At 46.7% G+C, this 26,255-nt stretch overlaps 2 protein-coding genes across 2 annotated transcripts in view; one reads left to right on the top strand and one right to left on the bottom strand.

The window, feature by feature from the left end:
• Positions 1–17,464, top strand: part of AHNAK (AHNAK nucleoprotein) — a 54,047-nt gene extending 36,583 nt beyond the window's left edge. The window contains exon 5 of the mRNA XM_028709677.2: positions 416–17,464. Coding sequence (XP_028565510.2) covers positions 416–16,135 — 15,720 coding nt within the window. The 3' untranslated portion in view covers positions 16,136–17,464. The remainder of the gene's footprint in view (positions 1–415) is intronic.
• Positions 415–25,617, bottom strand: SAC3D1 (SAC3 domain containing 1). The gene is made up of 2 exons (XM_028710970.2): positions 23,758–25,617; positions 415–22,919 (listed from the first exon to the last, which is right to left on the bottom strand). The coding sequence occupies exons 1-2, from the start codon at positions 24,449–24,451 to the stop codon at positions 22,456–22,458; spliced, it is 1,158 nt and encodes a 385-aa protein (XP_028566803.2). The 5' UTR covers positions 24,452–25,617; the 3' UTR covers positions 415–22,455.
• Positions 25,618–26,255: the final 638 nt, after the last annotated feature.

The raw sequence follows: 26,255 nt of genomic DNA, 5'->3' as shown, positions 1-26,255 counted from the left end.
GAATATCCTCGCATTAGTTATTTGAAGCAGAACAAATTATTTCAGAGTTGATCATCTCATGTCTGGGCTGTATCACTTCAAGTTTTGTGGGTGAGGCCTTATGTTACTGGTTGGCACTACAAAATTATCTGCATGTGGAAAACAAATTATCAAGGAGAGAGGCAAGGCTACAATGTTGTTGATTTTGCTGATATCTTGCTTTCTATGTGCAGGAATTTTATTTTTTTATTTGGGAAAAAAGCCCTGCAGAGAAGTAAGGCCTCTTCAACTGTCCACAAGCGACAGCCACTTTCTGTATGTGCTTCAATCCATACTGCACTTGTGGATTTAGATGTGATAGACTGATAGGTGTAGATATCAGTATTTTATGTTTAGACTACCGTTGACAGTAACAACTCATTCCTCTCTGTTCCAGAGCGGAGATGACGAAGAGTACAAACGGATTTATACCACAAAAATCAAGCCTCGCCTTAAATCGGAAGATGGCATGGAAGTTGAGCACACAGGAACCCAAAGCAGAACCATCACAGTCACCAAGAGAGTTACTGCTTACACTGTCGACGTCACAGGTCATGAGGGAGCCAAAGAGATTGACATCAGCAGCCCGGAGTTTAAAATCAAGATTCCGAAACATGAACTCACCCACATTTCCAAGGCTGAGATTGAAACAGAACCTGGGAAAACTGTCATCAAGATCCCACACGTTGACTTGTCAGGGAGAACAGCTACCCAGATAACAGACTCCCACGCTGGGGTGAGAGGAAGACCTGACATTACGTATACCGGACCAACTATTGAGTCACCCTCTCAGAGGTTGGAGTTTGGTGTTCCTGGCATCCACATGGAACAGCCTAAGGTTGGGAAAACTGATATTCGAATATTTGGGCCTCATGTCACAGGTGTAGATCTGAGAACCCAGACTGACTTTATACCAGGAGGCCAGGAAGCTGGTTTCCATGTTACAACGCCAGAAGTGAATGGGAAAGGAGGTCGGGGTAAAATCCAAGGTGATGTGGGAGGGCTGCAAGCTGATTTATCATTGCCCCACCTCAAGGGTCCTTCAGTTGGTATTTCGGGACCCCAAATTCAAGGTGATCTGAAAGGTCCAAAAGTGGACATCCCCAGTGCCAGTGTCGAAGGCAACATCAAATCTCCAGATATCAACACTGGAAGCACAGGAAAGGTGGCGTTTCCTGCAATGAAAATGCCCAAATTTGGTATATCCTCTTCAGTTTCTGATGTTGATGTTCCTCAGCTTGATGCAGTTGCTCCATCGGCTTCAATAAAAGGCCCAGAAGTGTCCTTGAAAGGCTCCAAATGGGCCATGGGAGAACCTGGAATCCCACAACCACAGATGGACGTGGGCCTGAAAGGTGTGGACTTGAAGGGTGCCCTGAAGACCACCTCTCCAACATTGGAAGGCCCCAAGGTGGATATCAAAGGGCCTTCGGTGGATCTTGGGGCTCCAGATGTCGGTCTTGAAGGGGGCGAAGGAAAACTTAAAATACCCCACATGAAACTTCCTAAATTTTCTGCACCAGACCCTGCAGTGACTGTGACTGTTCCAAAAGGGGGACTTAACATCTCAGGACCTAAAGTGGATTTGCAAGCTCCTGACGTGACCCTTGAAACACACGTGAAAGGACCCAGATATGGCAAGCCTGAAATAGCTGGTCAGACACCCCAAATTTCTATGTCAGATGTTGACTTGAATCTCAGGGGCCCTAAAGGGAAAGGCGCCATGGACATTTCAGGGCCAAGGGTGGAAGGCCACTTAAAAGGGCCTGGAATGAATATTAAGGGTCCCAAACTAGATATTGAAACTGCCAATGTTGACCTGAAAGGTCCAAAAGTCTCAATGCCGTCCATGCAAACATCACCAGTAAAAGTCACTGTGCCAGATGTGGACTTGAATGTCCAAGGACCAAACCTAAAGGGCGATGTGGCTGTTTCTGTGCCAAAGATAGAAGGCGGCCTCAAGGGGCCCCAGATGGATCTAAAAGGCCCCAAAGTGGACATAGCTGCACCTGACATTGGTATCAAAGGCCCTGGAGGACAACTGAAGGGTCCTCATGTCAAGATGCCTGAAATGCATGTTAAGGCTCCTCAAATTTCCATCCCAGACATTGACCTGAATCTGAAAGGCTCCAAAGTCAAGGGAGGTGTCGATGTTTCCATTCCAAAAGTAGGAGGAGAATTAAAGGGCCCAGCTGTGGACATCACGGGCCCCAAATTGGACATCGGAACACCAGATGTCGAACTTCACGGACCTGAACTCAAAATGCCAAAGATGAAATTGCCCAAGTTTGGCGTGAAAGGAGAAGTTCCTGATGTGGATGTCAGTCTTCCAAAGGGAAGCATTGATGTTTCAGCTCCAAATGTAGACATTGAAGCTCCCACCTTCAATATCAAAGGTCCTAGAGGACAACTGAAGGGCCCCCATGTCAAGATGCCAGAAATGCATGTTAAGACCCCTCAAATATCCATGCCGGACATTGACATGAATCTGAAAGGCCACAAAGTCAAGGGGGCCCCCCAAATATCCATGCCAGACATTGACATGAATCTGAAAGGCCCCAAAGTCAAGGGGGGTGTCGACGTTTCCATCCCAAAAGTGGAAGGAGAATTAAAGGGCCCAGCTGTGGACATTAAAGGCCCCAAATTGGATGTTGGAACACCAGATGTCGAACTTCACGGACCTGAACTCAAAATGCCAAAGATGAAATTGCCCAAGTTTGGCGTGAAAGGAGAAGTTCCTGATGTGGATGTCAGTCTTCCAAAGGGAAGCATGGATGTTTCAGGTCCAAATGTAGACATTGAAGCTCCCACCTTCAACATCAAAGGTCCTGGAGGACAACTGAAAGGTCCCCATGTCAAGATGCCAGAAATGCATGTTAAGACCCCGCAAATATCCATGCCAGACATTGACCTGAATCTGAAAGGCCCCAAAGTCAAGGGAGGTGTCGACGTTTCCATCCCAAAAGTGGAAGGAGAATTAAAGGGCCCAGCTGTTGACATCAAAGGCCCCAAATTGGACATCGGAACACCAGATGTCGAACTTCACGGACCTGAACTCAAAATGCCAAAGATGAAATTGCCCAAGTTTGGCGTGAAAGGTGAAATGCCTGATGTGGATGTCAGTCTTCCAAAGGGAAGTATCGATGTTTCAGCTCCAAATGTAGACATTGAAGCTCCCACCTTCAACATCAAAGGTCCTGGAGGACAACTGAAAGGCCCCCATGTCAAGATGCCAGAAATGCATGTTAAGACCCCACAAATATCCATGCCAGACATTGACCTGAACTTGAAAGGCCCCAAAGTCAAGGGAGGTGTTGATGTTTCAATCCCAAAAGTAGAAGGAGAATTAAAGGGCCCAGCTGTGGACATCAAAGGCCCCAAATTGGACATTGGAACACCAGATGTCGAACTTCACGGACCTGAACTCAAAATGCCAAAGATGAAATTACCCAAGTTTGGTGTGAAAGGAGAAGTTCCTGATGTGAATGTCAGTCTTCCAAAGGGAAGCGTCGATGTTTCAGGTCCAAAGGTGGACATTGAAGCTCCTGGATTAGACATTGAAGGACCAGAAGGCAGAATAAAAGGTCCTAAATTCAAGATGCCTGAAATGCATATTAAAACTCCTCAGATCTCCATGCCGGACATTGATTTGAACTTGAAAGGGCCTAAAGTGAAAGGGGACTTTGATGTTTCTGTGCCGAAATTAGAAGGTGGCTTAAAAGGTCCTGCAATTGATATCAAGGGGCCCCAAGTAGACATTGATGTGCCCGACGTTGACCTTCATGGTCCTGAAGGAAAATTGAAGATGCCCAAAATGAAAATGCCCAAATTTGGAATGCCTGGTTTCAAAGGGGAAAGCCCTGGCGTGGATGTTAGTCTTCCAAAGGGTGACATTAGTATATCAGGTCCCAAAGTAGACGTTGAAGCTCCTGGACTGGACATTGAAGGACCCGAAGGCAAAATTAAAGGCCCCAAATTTAAGATGCCAGAGATGAACATCAAAGCACCCAAAATCTCCATGCCTGATGTGGATTTCAACCTCAAAGGCCCCAAACTGAAAGGAGATGTGGATGTTTCCCTACCAAAGGTTGAAGGTGATTTGAAGGGCCCAGAAATTGACATCAAAGGTCCCAAGCTGGATATTGATGCTCCAGATGTTGACCTCCATGGCCCAGAAGGAAAACTGAAAATGCCAAAATTCAAAATGCCTAAATTTGGAATGCCAAGCTTCAAAGCAGAAGGTCCAGAGGTGGATGTAAATCTTCCAAAAGCAGACGTTGATCTTTCTGCTCCCAAAGTAGACATTGAAGCACCAGCCTTGGACATTGAAGGCCCAGAAGGAAAACTGAAAGGGCCCAAGTTTAAGATGCCTGAACTGAATATCCATGCACCCAAGATATCAATGCCAGATGTAGATTTCAATCTGAAAGGGCCAAAACTGAAGGGAGATGTGGATATCTCTGGGCCAAAGATAGAAGGTGACTTGAAAGGACCCAAGGTCAATATTGAGGGTCCTAACTTGGATGTTGATGTCCCAGATGTGGAATTGGAGGGCCCTGAAGGAAAAATCAAAGGTTCCAGATTCAAGATGCCAAAACTCAATATTAAATCTCCTAAAATTTCCATGCCAGATGTCGACTTGAATCTCAAGGCCCCCAAAATGAAGGGTGAAATGGATGTGTCTGTCCCAAAGATTGAGGGTGATATGAAAGGACCCAGCATTGACATCAAGGGCCCCAAACTTGATGTGGATCTCCCAGATGTTGACCTGGAAGGCCCAGATGCTAAAATTAAGATGCCCAAGATGAAGCTGCCCAAGTTTGGGGTGCCTGGCTTCAAAGGGGAAGGCCCTGATGTTGACGTGAGCCTCCCTAAAGCAGACATTGATGTTTCGGGACCAAAACTGAATGCTGATATGCCAAGCATAGACATCGAAGGTCCAGAGGGAAAACTGAAAGGTCCCAAGTTCAAAATGCCTGAAATGCATTTCAAGACACCCAAAATCTCCATGCCGGATATTGACTTAAACTTGAAAGGTCCCAGAGCAAGAGGGGAGATGGATGTAACTGTCCCAAATATTGAAGGCAATTTGAAAGGACCCCAAATGGATATCAAGGGCCCCAAAGTGGATATTGAAACTCCAGATATTGACATTGAAGGCCCTGAAGGAAAATGGAAGAGTCCGAAGTTTAAGATGCCCGAAATGCACATCAAGGCTCCAAAAATCTCCATGCCAGATGTTGATTTGAATCTGAAAGGTCCCAAAATCAAGGGTGATGTGGATGTTTCAGTCCCCAAACTTGAAGGAGACTTGAAAGGCCCAGAATTTGATATCAAAGGACCAAAATTGGATATTGACATGCCAGATGTTGATCTCCATGGGCCAGAGGGAAAACTGAAGATGCCCAAATTCAAAATGCCCAAATTTGGAATGCCAGGCTTCAAAGGGGAAGGCCCAGATGTTGACGTGGGCCTCCCCAAAGCTGACATTGATGTTTCTGTTCCAAAAGTTGACATTGATGCTCCAAGCTTGGACATTGAAGGCCCAGAAGGAAAAGTGAAAGGGCCTAGATTTAAGATGCCTGACATGCACTTCAAAGCTCCAAAGATCTCTCTGCCAGATGTTGACTTGAACCTGAAAGGCCCTAAAGTGAAGGGAGAGTATGATGTTACAGTTCCAAAGCTGGAAGGTGACTTGAAAGGTCCAGACTTCAACATTAAGGGTCCTAAGCTAGACATAGATGCTCCTGATGTTGACATTGAAGGCCCTGAAGGAAAATGGAAGAGTCCGAAGTTTAAAATGCCTGAAATGCACATCAAGGCTCCAAAAATCTCCATGCCAGATGTTGATTTGAATCTGAAAGGTCCCAAAATCAAGGGTGATGTGGATGTTTCAGTCCCCAAACTTGAAGGAGACTTGAAAGGCCCAGAATTTGATATCAAAGGACCCAAATTGGACATTGACATGCCTGATGTTGATCTCCATGGACCTGAAGGCAAATTGAAGATGCCCAAATTCAAAATGCCCAAATTTGGAATGCCCGGATTCAAAGGAGAAGGCCCAGATGTTGATGTGAGCCTCCCCAAAGCAGACATTGATGTTTCTGTTCCAAAAGTTGATGTTGATGCACCAAGCCTGGACATTGAAGGCCCAGAAGGAAAAGTGAAAGGGCCCAGATTTAAGATGCCTGACATGCACTTCAAAGCACCCAAAATCTCCATGCCAGATGTTGATTTCAATTTGAAAGGCCCTAAACTGAAGGGAGATGTTGACGTTTCGGTTCCAAAGCTGGAAGGTGACCTGAAAGGCCCAGATGTGGATATTAAGGGTCCCAAACTAGATGTTGACCTTCCTGATGTTGAGCTTGAAGGTCCTGAAGGAAAACTCAAAGGTCCCAAGTTTAAGATGCCGGACATGCACTTTAAGGCACCCAAAATCTCCATGCCAGATTTTGACTTGAACTTGAAAGGGCCGAAAGTGAAGGGGGATGTGGATGTTTCAGTGCCGAAGTTGGAAGGTGATCTGAAAGGCCCCAATATTGACATTAAAGGGCCAGGATTGGACATTGATGCTCCAGATGTTAACATTGAAGGTCCAGAAGGAAAGTGGAAGAGCCCCAAATTTAAGATGCCAGAAGTGCACATTAAAACACCTAAGATATCCATGCCTGACATTGATTTGAACCTAAGGGGTCCCAAAGTAAAAGGCGATCTGGATGTGTCTGTGCCAAAGTTGGAAGGGGACTTGAAAGGCCCGGAGGTGGATCTCAAAGGGCCCAAATTGGACATTGACGTTCCTGATGTTGACCTAGAAGGACCTGAAGGGAAGCTAAAGGGCCCCAAATTCAAAATGCCTGAAATGCATATCAAAGCTCCCAAAATCTCCATGCCAGATTTAGACCTGGGTTTGAAAGGACCCAAAGTGAAGGGGGATGTGGATGTTTCAGTGCCAAAGTTGGAAGGTGATCTGAAAGGCCCTGATGTCAACATCAAAGGTCCTAAAGTTGGCGTAGATATTCCTGATGTTGAAATTGAAGGACCTGAAGGAAAACTCAAAGGGCCCAAATTTAAGATGCCAGAAATGCATTTTAATGTCCCTAAGATCTCCATGCCGGACATTGATTTGAACTGGAGGGGTCCCAAAATAAAAGGAGATGCTGATGTTTCTGTTCCTAAATTGGAGGGTGACTTGAAGGGCCCAAATGTTGACATCAAGGGTCCCAAATTGGATGTTGACATCCCTGATGTTGAGCTTGAAGGCCCTGAAGGAAAACTCAAAGGGCCCAAATTTAAGATGCCTGAAATGAACATCAAAGCACCCAAAATCTCTATGCCAGATTTTGACCTGAACCTGAAGGGTCCCAAACTGAAGGGGGATGTTGATGTTTCTTTGCCAAAGGTAGAGGGGGATCTGAAAGGACCAGATGTTGATATCAAAGGTCCCAAATTAGATATTGATGCTCCTGACTTCAGTATAGATGGTCCAGAGGGAAAAGTGAAAGGTCCCAAGTTTAAGATGCCTGACATGCACTTCAAAGCACCCAAAATCTCCATGCCAGATGTTGATTTCAATTTGAAAGGCCCTAAACTGAAGGGAGATGTTGACGTTTCAGTTCCTAAGCTGGAAGGTGACCTGAAAGGCCCAGATGTGGATATCAAGGGTCCCAAACTAGATGTTGACCTTCCTGATGTTGAGCTTGAAGGTCCTGAAGGAAAACTCAAAGGTCCCAAGTTTAAGATGCCTGACATGCACTTCAAAGCACCCAAAATCTCCATGCCAGATGTTGATTTCAATTTGAAAGGCCCTAAACTGAAGGGAGATGTTGACGTTTCAGTTCCTAAGCTGGAAGGTGACCTGAAAGGCCCAGATGTGGATATCAAGGGTCCCAAACTAGATGTTGACCTTCCTGATGTTGAGCTTGAAGGTCCTGAAGGAAAACTCAAAGGTCCCAAGTTTAAGATGCCTGACATGCATTTTAAGACCCCCAAAATCTCCATGCCAGATTTTGACTTGAACTTGAAAGGTCCCAAAGTGAAGGGGGATGTGGATGTTTCGGTGCCAAAGTTGGAAGGTAATCTGAAGGGCCCCGAAATTGATATCAAAGGACCCAAACTTGACGTAGATGTTCCTGATGTTGAACTTGAAGGCCCAGAAGGAAAATGGAAAAGCCCTAAATTCAAGATGCCTGAAATGAACATCAAAGCGCCCAAAATCTCCATGCCTGATGTGGATTTCAACCTCAAAGGCCCCAAACTGAAAGGAGATGTGGACGTTTCCCTACCAAAGGTTGAAGGTGATTTGAAGGGTCCAGAAATAGACATTAAAGGTCCCAAGCTGGATATTGATGTTCCAGATGTTGACCTCCATGGCCCAGAAGGAAAACTGAAAATGCCCAAATTCAAAATGCCCAAATTTGGAATGCCTGGCTTCAAGGCAGAGGGCCCTGAACTGGATGTAAATCTCCCAAAGGGAGACATTGATATATCTGCTCCCAAGGTGGACATTGAAGGCCCTGAGTTAGACATTGAAGGTCCAGACGGTAAAATTAAAGGCCCCAAGTTTAAGATGCCAGAAATGCACATCAAAGCGCCAAAGCTTTCCATGCCAGATGTGGATCTTAATTTGAAGGGTCCAAAACTGACAGGAGATGTGGATGTTTCTCTGCCAAAGGTTGAAGGTGGATTGAAAGGGCCTGACATTGACATTAAAGGCCCCCAATTGGACATTGACGCACCAGATGTTGACTTGCACGGTCCGGAGGGCAAACTCAAAATGCCCAAGTTTAAAATGCCCAAATTTGGAATGCCTGGTTTCAAGGGAGAAGGCCCTTCCATGGATGTGAGCTTACCTAAGGGAGAAGTGGATATATCTGGCCCCAGCCTAGACATTGAAACACCCGATTTGGAAATCGAAGGCCCTGAAGGAAAATTAAGGGGTCCCAAGTTTAAGAAGCCTGAAATTAATTTTAATGTTCCAAAGATCTCAATGCCAGACATTGACTTGAATTTGAAAGGTCCTAAATTAAAGGGAGACTTGGAAGGCGACATCAAAGGTCCTAATGTTGAATTAAAAGGACCTGAAGTTGACTTAGAAGCACCAAAGATAGATATTGAAGCGAAAACAAAGAAATCAAGATTTAAGCTTCCAAAGTTCAGTTTTTCTGGTCCAAAGGTTCACACTCCAGAGGTTGACGTGAAGCTTAAGAAACCAGATGTTAATATCTCAGGGCCCAAAGTTGATGTCCAAGGCCCAGATGTTGATGTTCATGGAAAAGTGAAAGGCCCTAAATTTAAAATGCCTTCCCTGAATATTTCATCACCTAAAGTTTCAAAGCCTGATGTGGAATTGAATTTGAAAGGTCCAAAATTAAAAGGTGACCTTGATGTTTCTGCACCAAGCCTGGAAGGGGATTTGAAAGGTCCTGACATAGATATCAAAGGCCCCAAGTTGGACATTGATGTTCCAGATGTTGATCTCCACGGACCAGAAGGCAAACTCAAAATGCCCAAATTCAAAATGCCCAAATTTGGAGTGCCAGGCTTAAAGGCAGAGGGTCCTGAGGTAGATATAAACCTCCCCAAAGCAGACATTGATGTATCAGGACCCAAAGTGGACATTGAAACTCCCGACTTGGATATAGAAGGCCCAGAGGGCAAGATCAAAGGTCCCAAATTAAAGATGCCTGACATGCACTTCAAAGCACCCAAAATCTCCATGCCAGATGTTGATTTCAATTTGAAAGGCCCTAAACTGAAGGGAGATGTTGACCTTTCGGTTCCAAAGCTGGAAGGTGACCTGAAAGGCCCAGATGTGGATATCAAGGGGCCAAAAGTAGATGTTGATCTTCCTGATGTTGAGCTTGAAGGTCCTGAAGGAAAACTCAGAGGTCCCAAGTTTAAAATGCCTGACATGCACTTCAAAGCACCCAAAATCTCCATGCCAGATGTTGATTTCAATTTGAAAGGCCCTAAACTGAAGGGAGATGTTGACCTTTCAGTTCCAAAGCTGGAAGGTGACCTGAAAGGCCCAGATGTGGATATTAAGGGTCCCAAACTAGATGTTGAGCTTCCTGATGTTGAGCTTGAAGGTCCTGAAGGAAAACTCAGAGGTCCCAAGTTTAAGATGCCTGACATGCATTTTAAGACCCCCAAAATCTCCATGCCAGATTTTGACTTGAACTTGAAAGGTCCCAAAGTGAAGGGGGATGTGGATGTTTCGGTGCCAAAGTTGGAAGGTGATTTGAAGGGCCCCGAAATTGATATCAAAGGACCCAAACTTGACGTAGATGTTCCTGATGTTGAACTTGAAGGCCCAGAAGGAAAATGGAAAAGCCCTAAATTCAAGATGCCTGAAATGAACATCAAAGCACCCAAAATCTCCATGCCTGATGTGGATTTCAACCTCAAAGGCCCCAAACTGAAAGGAGATGTGGACGTTTCCCTACCAAAGGTTGAAGGTGATTTGAAGGGCCCAGAAATTGACATCAAAGGTCCCAAGCTGGATATTGAAGCTCCAGATGTTGACCTCCATGGCCCAGAAGGAAAACTGAAAATGCCAAAATTCAAAATGCCAAAATTTGGAATGCCAAGCTTCAAAGCAGAAGGTCCAGAGGTGGATGTAAATCTTCCAAAAGCAGACATTGACCTTTCTGCTCCCAAAGTAGACATTGAAGGACCAGGCTTGGACATCGAAGGCCCAGAAGGAAAAGTGAAAGGTCCCAAGTTTAAAATGCCGGACATGCACTTCAAAGCACCCAAAATCTCCATGCCAGATGTTGATTTCAATTTGAAAGGCCCTAAACTGAAGGGAGATGTTGACCTTTCGGTTCCAAAGCTGGAAGGTGACCTGAAAGGCCCAGATGTGGATATCCAGGGTCCCAAACTAGATGTTGACCTTCCTGATGTTGAGCTTGAAGGTCCTGAAGGAAAACTCAGAGGTCCCAAGTTTAAGATGCCTGACATGCACTTTAAGGCACCCAAAATCTCCATGCCAGATTTTGATCTAAATCTCAAAGGGCCGAAAGTGAAGGGTGACGTGGATGTGTCTGTACCGAAGTTTGAAGGTGATCTGAAGGGGCCCGACGTCGATATTAAAGGGCCGAAATTAGATGTAGATGTTCCTGATGTTGAACTCGAAGGCCCAGAAGGAAAATGGAAAAGCCCTAAATTCAAGATGCCTGAAATGAACATCAGAGGACCTAAAATCTCCATGCCTGATGTGGATTTCAACCTCAAAGGCCCTAAACTGAAAGGAGATGTGGATGTTTCCCTACCAAAGCTTGAAGGTGATTTGAAGGGTCCAGAAATTGACATCAAAGGTCCCAAGCTGGATATTGATGCTCCGGACGTCGACCTCCATGGCCCAGAAGGAAAACTGAAAATGCCAAAATTCAAAATGCCCAAATTTGGAATGCCAAGCTTCAAAGCAGAAGGTCCAGAGGTGGATGTAAATCTTCCAAAAGCAGACATTGATGTTTCTCTGCCGAAAGTGGACATTGATGCACCAAGCCTGGACATTGAAGGCCCAGAAGGAAAAGTGAAAGGTCCCAAGTTTAAGATGCCGGACATGCACTTCAAAGCACCCAAAATCTCCATGCCAGATTTTGATTTGAACTTGAAAGGGCCGAAAGTGAAGGGGGCTGTGGATGTTTCAGTGCCGAAGTTGGAAGGTGATCTGAAGGGCCCCGAAATTGATATCAAAGGGCCGAAATTAGATGTAGATATTCCAGATGTTGAACTTGAAGGCCCAGATGGAAAATGGAAAAGCCCTAAATTCAAGATGCCTGAAATGAACATCAAAGCACCCAAAATCTCCATGCCTGATGTGGATTTCAACCTCAAAGGCCCCAAACTGAAAGGTGATGTGGACGTTTCCCTACCCAAGGTTGAAGGTGATTTGAAGGGTCCAGAAATTGACATCAAAGGTCCCAAACTGGATATTGATGCTCCGGACGTCGACCTCCATGGCCCAGAAGGAAAACTGAAAATGCCAAAATTCAAAATGCCAAAATTTGGAATGCCTAGCTTCAAGGCAGAGGGCCCAGATGTGGACGTGAGCCTCCCCAAAGCAGACCTTGATGTTTCTCTTCCGAAGGTGGACATTGATGCACCAAGCCTAGACATTGAAGGCCCAGAAGGAAAAGTGAAAGGTCCCAGATTTAAGATGCCTGACATGCACTTCAAATCACCCAAAATCTCCATGCCAGATGTTGATTTCAATTTGAAAGGCCCTAAACTGAAGGGAGATGTTGACCTTTCGGTTCCAAAGCTGGAAGGTGACCTGAAAGGCCCAGATGTGGATATCCAGGGTCCCAAACTAGATGTTGACCTTCCTGATGTTGAGCTTGAAGGTCCTGAAGGAAAACTCAGAGGTCCCAAGTTTAAGATGCCTGACATGCACTTTAAGGCACCCAAAATCTCCATGCCAGATTTTGATCTAAATCTCAAAGGGCCGAAAGTGAAGGGTGACGTGGATGTGTCTGTACCGAAGTTTGAAGGTGATCTGAAGGGGCCCGACGTCGATATTAAAGGGCCGAAATTAGATGTAGATGTTCCTGATGTTGAACTCGAAGGCCCAGAAGGAAAATGGAAAAGCCCTAAATTCAAGATGCCGGACATGCATTTCAAGGCACCTAAAATCTCCATGCCAGATATGAATCTAAACTTGAAAGGGCCTAAACTTAAAGGTGATGTGGATGTTTCCGTCCCAGAATTTGAAGGGGATCTAAGAGGGCCTGAAATAGATATCAAAGGTCCTAAGATAGATGCTCCTGACATTGACATTGAGGGACCTGATGGAAAACTGAAAGGACCTAAATTTAAGATGCCTGAGATGAACATCAAAGCACCAAAATTATCCATGCCAGATGTAGACCTCAACTTGAAGGGCCCAAAACTGAAGGGAGATGTGGATGTATCTCTTCCCAAGATTGGAGGTGATTTGAAAGCACCAGATGTGGATATACATGGCCCTAAACTGGATGTTTCGGTTCCTGATGTTGAGCTTGAAGGTCCTGAAGGAAAACTCAGAGGTCCCAAGTTTAAGATGCCTGATATGCATTTTAAGACCCCCAAAATCTCCATGCCAGATTTTGACTTGAACTTGAAAGGTCCCAAAGTGAAGGGGGATGTGGATGTTTCGGTGCCAAAGTTGGAAGGTGATCTGAAGGGCCCTGAAATTGATATCAAAGGACCCAAACTTGACGTAGATGTTCCTGATGTTGAACTTGAAGGCCCAGAAGGAAAATGGAAAAGCCCTAAATTCAAGATGCCTGAAATGAACATCAGAGGACCTAAAATCTCCATGCCTGATGTGGATTTCAACCTCAAAGGCCCCAAACTGAAAGGAGATGTGGATGTTTCCCTACCAAAGGTTGAAGGTGATTTCAAGGGTCCAGAAATTGACATCAAAGGCCCTCAATTGGACATTGATGCTCCCAATGTTGATATTCATGGTCCAGATGGAAAGGTGAAATTCCCCAAGATGAAGCTGCCCAAATTTGGCATGCCTGAGTTCAAAGGGGAAGGACCTCATATCGATGTAAATGTACCCAAGGGTGAATTGGAATTATCAGGCCCCAGCTTGAACATAGAAGGACCAGAAGGAAAACTGAAGGGTCCCAAACTCAAAACACCTCAAATATCCATGCCAGAGATTGACTTAAATCTGAAGGGACCTAAAGTGAAGGGTGATGTTGATGTCGCTCTTCCCAAGGTTGAAGGCAGCTTAAAAGGTCCAGGAATTGATATTCAAGGGCCAGGAATTGAAGCTAAGGGCCCTGAGATTGACTTGGAGTGTCCAGATGTAAACCTTGAAGGGCCAGAGGGAAACGTTAAACTCCCTAAATTTAAAATGCCAAAGTTTGGATTTGGAGCAAAAAGCCCCAAGGCAGACATCTCCCTCCCAGAAGGTGAGCTGAATGTTGAATCGCCTGACATCTCCATTTCTGGAAAAGGGAAGAAAAGCAAATTCAAAATGCCTAAAATCCACATGAGCGGGCCTAAAGTCAAAGGCAAGAAGGCTGGCTTTGCCGTGAGTGGAGATATGGATGCAAGTATGAAATCGCCGGATTTGGAAGGAAGCATTTCTGTCCCTGAAGCATCCCTGAAAGGAGACATGAACATCAAGTCACCCAAAGGAAAGAAGTCTATGTTTGGGAAACTCTCTTTTCCTGACGTCGAGTTTGATATCAAATCACCTATGTTCAAGGCTGATGCTTCTTTGCCAAAGGTGGAAGGGGAAATCAAGTCACCAGGAATAGATGTCTCATCACCATCTCTGAAATCTCCAGATCTTGACATCACAGTTCCCAGCGGAAGTGCCAGCCTCCCCGATGTCAATATTGGAGGTCCTGACATCCATCTCAAGAAGCCAAAGTTCAAATTCTCAGGTGGAAATGTCGATCTGGCTGGTCCCAAACTGGAAGGAGACCTTCGAGGCCCTAGTGTTGATGCCAACCTCAGCGCGCCTGACATCAGCCTGAAAGGTCCATCAGTGAACCTGCCATCCATGGGTGTTTCTGCTCCTTCCATGTCAGCCCCTGACATTAACTTGAAAGGACCAAAGCTGAAAGGTGATATTGACCTTCCCCAGATGGAAGGACAAGGCCTAGAAGGGAAATTGAAAATGCCAAAATTTGGCTTGCCAAAGATCGGGAAGCCAGGTGTGAAAGTGGAGGGGCCCGAGGTGGACCTTCAAGGAAAACTGCCCTCAGCAAGTGTTGATGTTTCGGCCCCAAGCATCGGAGGAAGTATGAGCGCTCCTGCAGTGGATGTAAGCTTGAAAGGACCAAAATTTGGAGGAGACATGGGCCTTTCTGGTGACATTAAAGGTCCAAAGATCGGATTTGGCACACCAGATGTTGACGTCAGTGGTTTTGAAGGAAAGCTTAAAATGCCAAAGGCCTCAGGCCTAGATGTCAATGTGAGTGCTCCAGACCTGGACGTGAAAGCGCCAACAGTAAAAATGGCCTCTGGAGGAGGCATTTCAGCGCCTGATTTCGATGTGAATCTGAAAGGACCAAAGATCAAAGGAGACTTCGGCATTTCTGGCGGCATTACATCTCCCAAGGTGGCTGTCGAGGCACCTGACGTTAACGTGGAAGGCTCTGGAGTTGGAATTAAGATTCCCTGCATGAAGCTGCCCCAGTTTGGCATCGCCAGTGAAGGAGGAAGTATTTCAGGACCACAGATCAAAGGGCCTGAAGTAGATCTCAAAGGACATGACATTTCTGCCCCAGGCTTTGACTTGAATGTGAAAGGACCAAGTTTGAAAGGTGACGTTAACGTATCTGGTGGCATGAAAGGTCAACAGATCGGCGTGGGGGCACCAGGTGTGAAGATTTCTGGCATGGGCTTGGACACTGGCGCTCCTGATGTCAGCTTGAGAGGACCTTCGCTCAATGTGTCAGCTCCCAAAGTTTCTGGGCCAGAGCTAAACATGGGCATGCAGGGGTCTGGAGGCCTTCAGTTTTCTGGACCAAAGGCAGGGATTGATCTCAAAGGTCCCAAATTAGAGGTCAAAGGTCCTTCTGTTGGGGTGAATGTTCCACACGGCCATTTAGAAAGCCCATCTGGACAAGTGTCGTTCCCCAAAATGAAAATGCCAAAATTTGTGGTTGCGGGGCAAGAGCTAACAGGAAGGGAGGTTGGAGTTGATGTTGAGTTCCCTCAGGCGCCAGAGGCAAGCTTCCATGCCGGGGCGGTGAATGTCGAACTGGAAGAGCCTGACATTAAGCTTAAGAAATCTAAAATCAAAATGCCAAAGTTCCCTTTCTCAAAATCTAAGGTCAAAGGCAGCGTTGGCTCCCCAGAGATCTCGGTGTCTGCCTCAGGGTGCGAAGGGGAGTTACAGGCCAGCCTGGGTTCCTTGGAGGGCGATGTGGAAGTGGAAGGGTCTGCTTCTCCAAAAGGGAAGTTCTCCTTCTTTAAGGGCAAAAAGTCCCGGCACCGGTCGTCGTCTTTCAGCGACGAGCATTCCTCGCATTCGACGCCAACAGGCACACTGGAGCATGACAAAGGCAAACAGGCCAAGCTGAAATTTGGTACGTTTGGGGGGATAGGGGCAAAAACTAAAGGTTCTTATGAGGTATCGGGAAGTGATGACGAAATGAAATGAGTGGAGTGGGGGGGTTCTCGTGTACATATTGTCTCTGTGTGTATATATCTTATCTATCTCCCTTATATGTGTGTATATACAAATTTCCTAGCTTGAAATGCTCAGCAATAAAAACAGGGTGCCCAGTGAAATGGTAGGCCTTAACTGAGAAATAACCATGTTTTTACTGTGGTCAGGGAGTCTTCCCAACAGGATTATCTCTTCCATAGATTATATGTATAAATATCTCACAGAAACTGATACAGCGCTTTTCTTTTTTTTGCAAAGTTCTTAAAGCAGTGATATGGCAGGTAAACTTGCATCCCAGAATGCATTGCCGTACTTCCCACAATGCACTGTGGCTGTAATAACGGTTATGTAGTGCCAATTTTTTTAAAAAAGCGGCAACACACACATAACACAGAATGCTGCTTGGTGAATCAGCTGTATCAGTTTGAATAAAACAGTATCATTTGTGCCATGGGTAATAATGCCGATTGTGTGATGGGCACTTCTTCCGGCTACCAATTTGAAAAGAGGTAGAACCTGGATTTATGTGATATTTAAAGCTGTGCCATTAGGAAGGTGGGGTGTACAGTTCCTCAGATGTATTTTGGAAGTTCTCTCTTGTGTTTTAGGGTTGGGGGTTTGCGCTTCGTACGCTGAGAGCTTTACGTTTACTTAAGCAAGCTTTTAAAAACATATAAATATATATACTTTTCGACTTGCTAAATATCTTCAGTGTTGATCTATGGCAATTGTTTTCCATTTCAATGACTCCCCTCCCCCTCCTGCTTTTATCTGTGGAAGGGGGCAGCTAAAATTTTTCTATTGTTTAAAAATTGGATGTGTTAAAAGAAAAAGAAAAAAAAACTCTGTAAAAATATATAGATGCAACTGAGATGTGTCAAATTTGGGGCCTCACAAACAGTCTTACATTGCTGCAGAAAGGTCAGGCTTTTTGTATTCATTTGATACAGGACAGATGTAATAAAACACCCATGGTATAATTTTCCATTTTTGTCTGGTTAACAAAGTCACGATAAAATAAATTAACCAAAGATTTTGTGTACATTCTGACACCATCTTAGTCATCTCTATATATTTGTTATTTTTGTATAATGAAATGAAAGTTTTCTGAGATGTGGAGCAAAATTCTTCAAGGCCTTCTATATTCCCTCCCAACCTTACAGATGCTATTTGTTATCTACTTCATCTTTTTGTTTAACAAATGTATCTCGATTTTAAAACAAAACAGTAAAAGGAAAATCTTTTCAGCACTTTAAAAGCAAATTAATTGAGAATAACTGATATTGTAAAATGGAAATAAAGTGTTTATTAACCTTTTGACCTCCTGAACCTTTTATTCCCCAGTATCCCAGCTGCTGCACTCTTCTTTTTCAGGAGAAGCTAATAACCCCTTTCACCTCACCACATTTCCAAGCAACACATAGGTGTGAACCCAGACTAAAAGCCACCCCAACCTTCCATCATTGTGTGGGGAGGTCTGAAGGGGGCTTTTAAGATTACTTGCCCGACTTTCATCCTAAGGCGCCAGAGCGGGTTGCAACAATTAAAAAATACTATATTAAAACCAGTGAAAAGAAACCTCGATCAAGAGAACAGGGTAGATCCTTAAATATATTTATCAAAGCTGTCAAGGTCCAGGGGTAAAGTCCGCTCCATACCAGGAGTCGTAATTCTCAGCAAGAGGCAGCGGGAGGCAGGCTGTACATTTCAGGTACAACTGAGCCCTAGCAAACCTTTAGGGTATTATATTTTTAAGGCCGGGGATTAAATAATTATGCAGAATGGGTCACAGTGATTAAAGAATGCCATATACCTGCCTCACAATGTAGGCCCATCCCAGAATCCATGCTATGTCATAGCCTGTTATTATGTCTTTGCATCTTACATTTTGCAACACCACCACCACTGATAGATGGAATGTGCTTATGTTATGCATTCACTGGTTTCAATGCAGTCTGATCTTACTGCAACCAGAGTTGGGCCTCAGTAGCCCTGCCATAGCCGCATAGCTGATTGTGAGGGGACTTGGAAAAGCATTCAGCCTAATGCAGTGAGAAGCCCCCTTAGGATCTTCCCACTCTGAGCAGGAGAAGTTGGACGTGCAGCAGCTTGTGCCTTCACAATTTGAGGCTGAACACCTGGAACAGGTGAACCTGGAGGAAGAGCCAAAACTCAGCAAAGTGAAAATTACCAGAGAGAAGTGTGTGTTGATTTAAGAGAGGAGCAAAATTGGAACACTCTGTGCTCATAGTATAAAAGAACCTCATGCACATTATATACCTTCGAGTATATAAAGCTGCCTTGTCCCCTTTGCCCAATAGAATCATAGAATCATAGAGTTGGAATAGACCACAAGGGCCATCGAGTCCAACCCCCTGCCAAGCAGGAAACACCATCAGAGCACTCCTGACATATGGTTGTCAAGCCTCTGCTTAAAGACCTCCAAAGAAGGAGACTCCACCACACTCCTTGGCAGCAAATTCCACTGTCAAACAGCTCTTACTGTCAGGAAGTTCTTCCTAATGTTTAGGTGGAATCTTCTTTCTTGTAGTTTGGATCCATTGCTCCGTGTCCGCTTCTCTGGAGCAGCAGAAAACAACCTTTCTCCCTCCTCTATATGACATCCTTTTATATATTTGAACATGGCTATCATATCACCCCTTAACCTCCTCTTCTCCAGGCTAAACATGCCCAGCTCCCTTAGCCGTTCCTCATAAGGCATCGTTTCCAGGCCTTTGACCATTTTGGTTGCCCTCTGGACACATTGCAGTTTGTCAGTGTCCTTCTTGAACTGTGGTGCCCAGAACTGGACACAGTACTCCAGGTGAGGTCTGACCAGAGCAGAATACAGTGGCACTATTACTTCCCTTGATCTAGATGCTATACTCCTATTGATGCAGCCCAGAATTGCATTGGCTTTTTTAGCTGCCGCGTCACACTGTTGGCTCATGTCAAGTTTGTGGTCAACCAAGACTCCTAGATCCTTTTCACATGTACTGCTCTCAAGCCAGGTGTCACCCATCTTGTATTTTTGCCTCTCATATTTTTTTGCTGAAGTGCAATACTTTACATTTCTCCCTGTTAAAGTTCATCTTGTTTGTTTTGGCCCAGTTCTACTGACTGACCAGCAGTGGTACTTCAGGGTCTCAGGCAAAGAGGAGATTGAACATGCCAAGCAGATGACCTACTGCCAAGTTATGGCTCTTTCCAAAACTGACCCTGGTCTTTTTCTACCATGCACTGCAATCCTGTGTGTGTTTATTCAGATGTATGTCTCAGTAGGGCTTGCTCCCAGGTAGGCATGCATAGAACTGCAGCGGACTTAAATACTGCACTGCAGCCACAATTTCCTGGGCCAATCTCACCTGGGCTTCTCACTCAAGTCAGTTAGGGCATAATGTAAAAGGGTGGTCTGAGGGGTCAAGGCAGACACAAGTAAGGGAAAGCAATATCTCTCCCACTTAACATCTCCAGATAAACTTTTTCATACAGGAGCCTCCTAAAAGAGCAAACATCTCACACACTACATAAACATTAGGAAAACCAACCACAGACTTTGACAGGTCGGGAAATCCCCTAAGGAAAGCTTAGGACAGACATAATTGTCAGGTTTTCCTGCAGGAATAGGTTATCTATTGAGCACTCTTCAGGTCTACAATCCGGTGTTATTCATGGGGCCTACAAAGTCTTTTCTGAAGAATGCCTGGATCAACAAGATTATAAAAAAGTGACAGCATCTAAAGGGGCCGCATGTTTGTGTGCGAGAGTGCAAGGTGTTGCATGCCCAAGAGGAGAAGGGCCTGCATAAGAGGGGTGCATCATTCGCACACACAACAAGTGAGCTGTTCTGAAAGCACATATGATGTGAGAAGAGGTTCTGCATTACTCCCACAGGCATCCATGTTCTCCTTAGGAAGTCCGGTGTGGGGGTGGGGTATAAGGATTTAATTTTTAGGGGAGCTCCCTCACTTAAGACAATGTGAGTTCAAGACAAGTGGCACTCTAGAGTGAAAGTGGGGGGCGGGAAATGCCATATCTCAAATGCTGACCATTTGAGGGGGAAATGAAACATTTTAGTACCATAAAGAAAATCAAAGCTCCTTTTACAGCCTTCTGGGTTTCTTGCTTCAATTGCACAATTCTCTTACAGGAGCTTCTCAAGTGCAGCAAGCTCCCCCCCCCCCCAAAGTTCTGGCCCCTCAGGTTCATATATTTATCAGTACCTTCCCAGGAGAAGGCATTTTTGGCTCAGACTTTTTATAGTGGTTCTCTGCTACGAAAAGCAGTTACTTGTCATCCATTCCCCAGCGTTCGCAGGTGGGGCTACACTTTAAAGTTGTCCAAGCATTTAATATTTGCAGACCCGGGTTTTTTTTAGGAAACGCTCTCACACTGTTCACTCACAGCTTCTCAGATGCAGCATCACTTTGGCATGTAAGCTGTATACAAAACAACTACCATCACCGCAATCTCTTCTGACAGCAGACATTACTGTAGTAACATTCCAGTAACATTCAATTCAGTTTTCCAAACAATAATAACTAAGTGCTCCACAGATGAGACTAGCATTCACGGGGGTGTCCAGAGAACTGGGGGGAACGGGATAGTGGAAAGGACTGGTTTGATCCAGCAAGGCTCTTGCATTCTTAATTCAGGGAGGGTGTAAAAACCTCCTTCTAGCCTTGCATAAAGTCCTCCAAACCTGCAGGGGGCAGCGCATGACAATATGTGGACTCTGTGCAAGCAGCAAAATGTGGTGGTAGAATGGACTCAACGACATCAAAGCCACTAGGGGTAGGAGCGATAATTAAATTTTTAATGCTCTCATACATTAAGGGAGGGGACGTAGGTGGTGCTGTGGGTTAAACCACAGAGCCTAGGACTTGCTGATCAGAAGGTTGGCGGTTCAAATCCTCGTGACGGGGTGAGCTCCCGTTGCTTGGTCCCTGCTCCTGCCAACCCAGCAGTTCGAAAGCACATCAAAGTGCAAGTAGATAAATATCTTCCGGTGGGAAGGTAAACAGTGTTTCCGTGCGCTGCTCTGGTTCGCCAGAAGCGGCTTAGTCATGCTGGTCACATGACCCAGCTGCTGTACGCCGGCTCCCTCAGCCTATAGAGCGAGATGAGCGCCGCAACCCCAGAGTCTGCCACGACTGGACCTAATAGTCAGGGGTCCCTTTACCTTTTTACATTAAGGGAATCAGCACAGTGGAGGAAAGGGCCTTGATGGAACCTCTAGCCCAGATGTGCTAACTTTCTAATGGCAAAGGAATGGAACCTTAAGCTGCCGTAAAACTTTTTTTTTTTTTTTTTTTGCAACATGGCTTATCCTTCGTGAAACAGATGTTCTCTAGATGTTCCTGGACTCTCAGCTCCCATCACCTTGAGCCAGCATGGTCAATGAAATGGGCTGACAGAAGCTGTAGTCCAACTATTCATTCAGGGCCACAGCTTCCCTGCCCTAGATCTACAGGGAACATTTTTCTTTTTCCTGGAAGGATGCATTTAAAGGTCAGACCTGTATGGAAACTGTGCTGTCCCATTTCCCCATCTTCTGCTGCCCCCAAGGAGAGTCAGAACCCACACTTGCCTCAACTCTGCCTTCAGGAGCAATAATATTGCTATTATTTAATATTTTCTACCCCACCTTCCTCCCAAGGTGAGACTCAAGGCACATTTAAAAACGACATTGACTTTATTTATTGCATTCATATCCCAACCTTTTTCCTCCAAGGAGCTCAAGGTAGTGAAAGGAATGAAGACATGTATCGGGAAGTTTTTAAACATAGGATGTCTCACTGTGTTTTTATATTATGGAAGCTGCCTAGAGTGGCTGGGGCAACAAAGTCGGATGGGTGGACGACAACAACAATGCTTCATGGAGGAAAAGTGGGGTGTAAATGAAATAAAAATACAGCAGAGCGCTCTTAGAACCAGCAATTAAAATACAGTGGTACCTCGGGTTACATACGCTTAAGGTTACAGACTCCGCAAACCCAGAAATAGCACCTTGGGTTAAGAACTTTGCTGCAGAATGAGAACAGAAATTGTGCTCCGGCAGCGCAGCGGCAGCAGGAGGCCCCATTAGCTAAAGTGGTGCTTCAGGTTAAGAACAGTTTCAGATTAAGTACGGACCTCCAGAACGAATTAAGAACTTCACCCAAGGTACCACTGTACACTGTCTGCACCTGAAGCCTACTGCCAGGCAGACGACAATGAGGGAGCCAGTCTAACTTCTCTAGGGGGAAAACCCTGAGCTGCAAACCCCTTTCCAGTCTCAGCTCACGCACACAGAGTCATTCCAAAGGGGGTCAGCTGCAGACCCTCTCTGAGAGCTCCAGCAGAGTAGACTCCCCCCATTTGCCGTCCACAAGCAGGCGGGAAGTCTTATGCACCAAAGGCACACCGTCCTTGAAGGAGCCCTTCTGGAAGACCACATCCCCCTCCAACACAGTCAAGCCGTGGGCCTGGCACAAGTCCGCCGCCTCTTCCACGCTGTCCATGGCCAGCAGCCGTGCCAGCCGTGCCAGAGGGTAGCGGGAGTTCCTGGCGCTGAAGCCGTGGCTGAAGGTCATCAAGGCCAGGCGGTGGGCCCCAGCCAGGTGGGGGTGAAGGGCGCAGCTGGGCAGGTAAGGCAGCTCCCGGGCCAGGCGGAAGAAGCGGGCAAAATTCCGCTCCAGGAAGGCCCAATTGATGGTCAGCGCCGTGGAGACGTCTGGGGAGGTTCGGATAGCATCGGGGAGCTGCAGGGTCTCCCAGAGAGCTACTGGAGAGCCTGTGTGCGGTGGGAGGAGAAAGAAGCAAAAGGTCAGGATGACCAGGCTTTATAGAAGGACCAGGGAAGCAAATTCATTTATTGCTATATTTATATCCCAACCTTGTAGGCATAGGAACCAACTCCTAGGGGACGAGGGGGCTTCAGCCCCTCCATAAAATATTTGAGGGGGCTGTGCCCCCAAAAGTTGATGGGCATTGCCATTCAAATGGTGTGCATGCACGTCATGTGACTGATTATGTGAGCCCCCCAAGTGGGCACCCATGTTTTCAGGGATGGAATTTATTTCTTACTGCACTGATATCTCACCTTTTCATGGAAGCATATTTATTTACAGTATTTCTTACTGATTTTATATCCCAGCTTTTCCCCTCAAGATGCTCAAGGTGGCTTGTATGGTCCTCCCTCTCCTTCTTTAATCCCCACAACCATGGCTGTCAATCTTCCCTTTTTTGTGGGAAATTCCCTTATTCCAGCGCTGTTTCCCGCTGCTATCCTGGATTGTTAGATATCCCGTAGACTGTCCCTAGGACAGGTGAGGCTGCTGATCCCTTATTTTCAAATCTGAAAGTTGACAGCTATGCCCACAACAAACCTGCGAGGTAGGTTAGGCTGAGAGGCACTGGCTAGCCCGATGCCACACAGTGAGCTATACGGCTGAGCAGGGTGAGGATTGTAAGCCCTAGTCTCTCCCAGTTCCCTAGTACTGTATCCACCTGATCGCCACAACAACCCTGCGAGGTAGGCAAGGCTGAGCTAAAGCATCCGACCAAATTCCCGGGATGAGTAAGGCTTTGCCCACCCCCACCCCCTTCCAGCCCGTCCCTGGATCCCTCACCCAGGTTGTAGAGAAGGAAGAGGGCTTGGAAGCGGGGCTGGGCGGCGGGCCGGGCTCCGTCCTCGTGCTCCCGGTAGGCGCGCCGGAGGGCGGCGAAGGTCTCCTGCAGGTGGGCGCGGTGCAGGTGGGCGTCGAAGCGGGCGGGCGGCTGGGCGCAGAGGCGCGTCCCGGCGCGGAGCAGCCAGATCAGGGCGCGCTCGTGGAGGGCGGCGCAGGGCGCGCCGGGGAGCCGCTGCAGCGCCGCGTCCAGGCGCACCGCGCGCAGCCGGTCGGTTACGAAGGCGCCGCGCTCTGCAGCCTCGGCGGAGTCCCCGGCGTCCGATCCCCGGTCCTCCCGCTCCAGCAGGTGCCGGACGGTGGCCAGCAGCACGTCGGGCGGGCGCAGCTCCTCGGGCCGCGGGGGCGCCTTGCCGGCGGCCGGGCGCGAGTACTCCTTAACGGCCAGCGCCGGGTCCGCCTCGCGCTCCGCGCCCAGCTCCAGCCGATGCAGGCGGCCTTCCCGGCGCCGCCGCGCGAACTCCTCGGCCGGGCACATCCCCGGGCACGTGCCCCGGAGAGGGGCGGCCTCCGAGCTCGGCATCGACGGCAGAAGCAGCAGCTGGAGGAGGAGAGGCTGGCCCGGGCGGGGAGGAGGCGACAAAGGACCCGGCCCGGGACAAAGAGGAGGAGCTGGGGCGGGAGACCTTCGGTTCATAGACTTGTACAGTTGGAAGGCACCTCAGGGACATCTAGTCCAATCCGCTGCAATGCAAGAATCTTGCTGCCGCTGCCGCTGCAACTCCCTTCCGGAACTCGGCTCCTCTTTCCTGTGTTATTTGCATTGGGGATGATACTGAGTTTGGGAGTGAGGGGTAGGCTGTACACATGTCGTTGTTGAGTCGTGTCCGACTCTTTGTGACCCCATGGACCAGAGCACGCCAGGTACTCCTGTCTTCCACTGCCTCCCGCAGTTTGGTCAAACTCATGTTATTAGCTTTGAGAACACTATCCAACCACCTCGTCCTCTGTCGTCCCCTTCTCCTTGTGCCCTCCATCCTTCCCAACATCAGGGTCTTTTCCAGGGAGTCTTCTCCTTCATGGAAGGGGGCTCAAGCATACAGCCTACCTCTCAATGGGTTTAGGATTGCAGCATAAGAAACTTTTTAAAAATGGCATCTTTCACACGAAGTAACACACGGGTTAGAGACAGAAAAAGGCTCCTTTCTCTTTGCTGCTTCGTTTTGTTTGATGGTGAGGACCAATTATATCTGGTCTAAAATCTCGCATTTCATTTGAGTTCCAGGGGGCAGATTTTAAAAATGGCTTTGTACTCTAACTCTCGAAAACCCGGAGATTGATTATACAAACTAATGAGGTGCAGCTCTATATGTTCTTATTTCCGTGGAATGGAGCGTGCCCCGGAAGTTCTCCTGGCCTTGCGGCTGTTTATTGGCTAGAGGAAAGATCGGTCAAGAAGACCACGTGACGTCAAGAACGGCACTTGAAAACTATGTCTTCCTTAGACTTATACTAGTAGACTCGTACACAGCGACCAGCTTCCGGGTCGACTTTTTTGCCTCAAGGGCGGAGAGTTCTCCCCAACATTGTTTTCAACATTGAACAGAAAAATAACTCTGCCAATTCCAACACGGATGCAGTCTCATCTTTTCCCCTTAGTGTAGGTTCAGGCGAGGGTATAGGGGTCAGCCTGAAAGTGAGGGACTCGGTTACAACAACCATGCAATGTAGTCCTCTGTGATGCTTCATGGATGACCGGTAGAGTTATAACAGCCTTGCAGTGCAGTCCAGGTCAGAAGTGGGCTTGAGGCTGGTGTGGATTTCCAGCCAACCCCGCAACAGAAAATACCTCTCAGGTTGCAGTAAAAATTACCGGTAATAAACATTTTGCCATTTCGACTCCCTCGGCCCCGATCCAGCGCTCAGCTGATGATTTGCCACGTTGCTCCCCTAAAATAGCTAGAAGCGTTTTTTAAAAATACATGACATTATTCATTCATTCATTCATTCATAAAATGGTGTTTATATGCCTCTTTCTGTTATCCCGTCTTTCCTTCAGAAGGACCCTTCAGTTTAGGACCTGAATTTAAGGGGTGGGGTGGGGGAAACCATGACTTTTTTATTTCCATGGCCAGCTTTCCAAAGTGGGTGGGGGGAGAGAGAGAAATTATATTGAATCCGTTTTCCGGCCCTGTATGTCCGTCTTCAATTTACGAGTCTGTTTTTTCGCCATTGACCAGGGAGCTGGTCTTCCTTTCCATTGGGCAGGATAGGGAAGGGGCGTGTCATGGCGAATAATAAGCAACGGAGAGGAAAGTGGCGCAGCGCAGTCGGAGAATCTTCCACTATCTCGACTTCGGGTTCCCATTTGCACGAGAAGATCAACGAATAGGGACTTCTCGTGGAATCTTAACACATAGTCTGCTCAGAAGTAACTCCTAGGCCAGCAAAGTGTCCGAAGGCTGCAATGCAGTGATGCACTTATCTGGGAGGACGCCCCA

The sequence above is a fragment of the Podarcis muralis genome, chromosome 16 (assembly GCF_964188315.1).
Source record: "Podarcis muralis chromosome 16, rPodMur119.hap1.1, whole genome shotgun sequence".
NCBI classification, from domain to species: domain Eukaryota; kingdom Metazoa; phylum Chordata; class Lepidosauria; order Squamata; family Lacertidae; genus Podarcis; species Podarcis muralis.
This window is presented reverse-complemented; position numbering and strand designations above follow the sequence as displayed.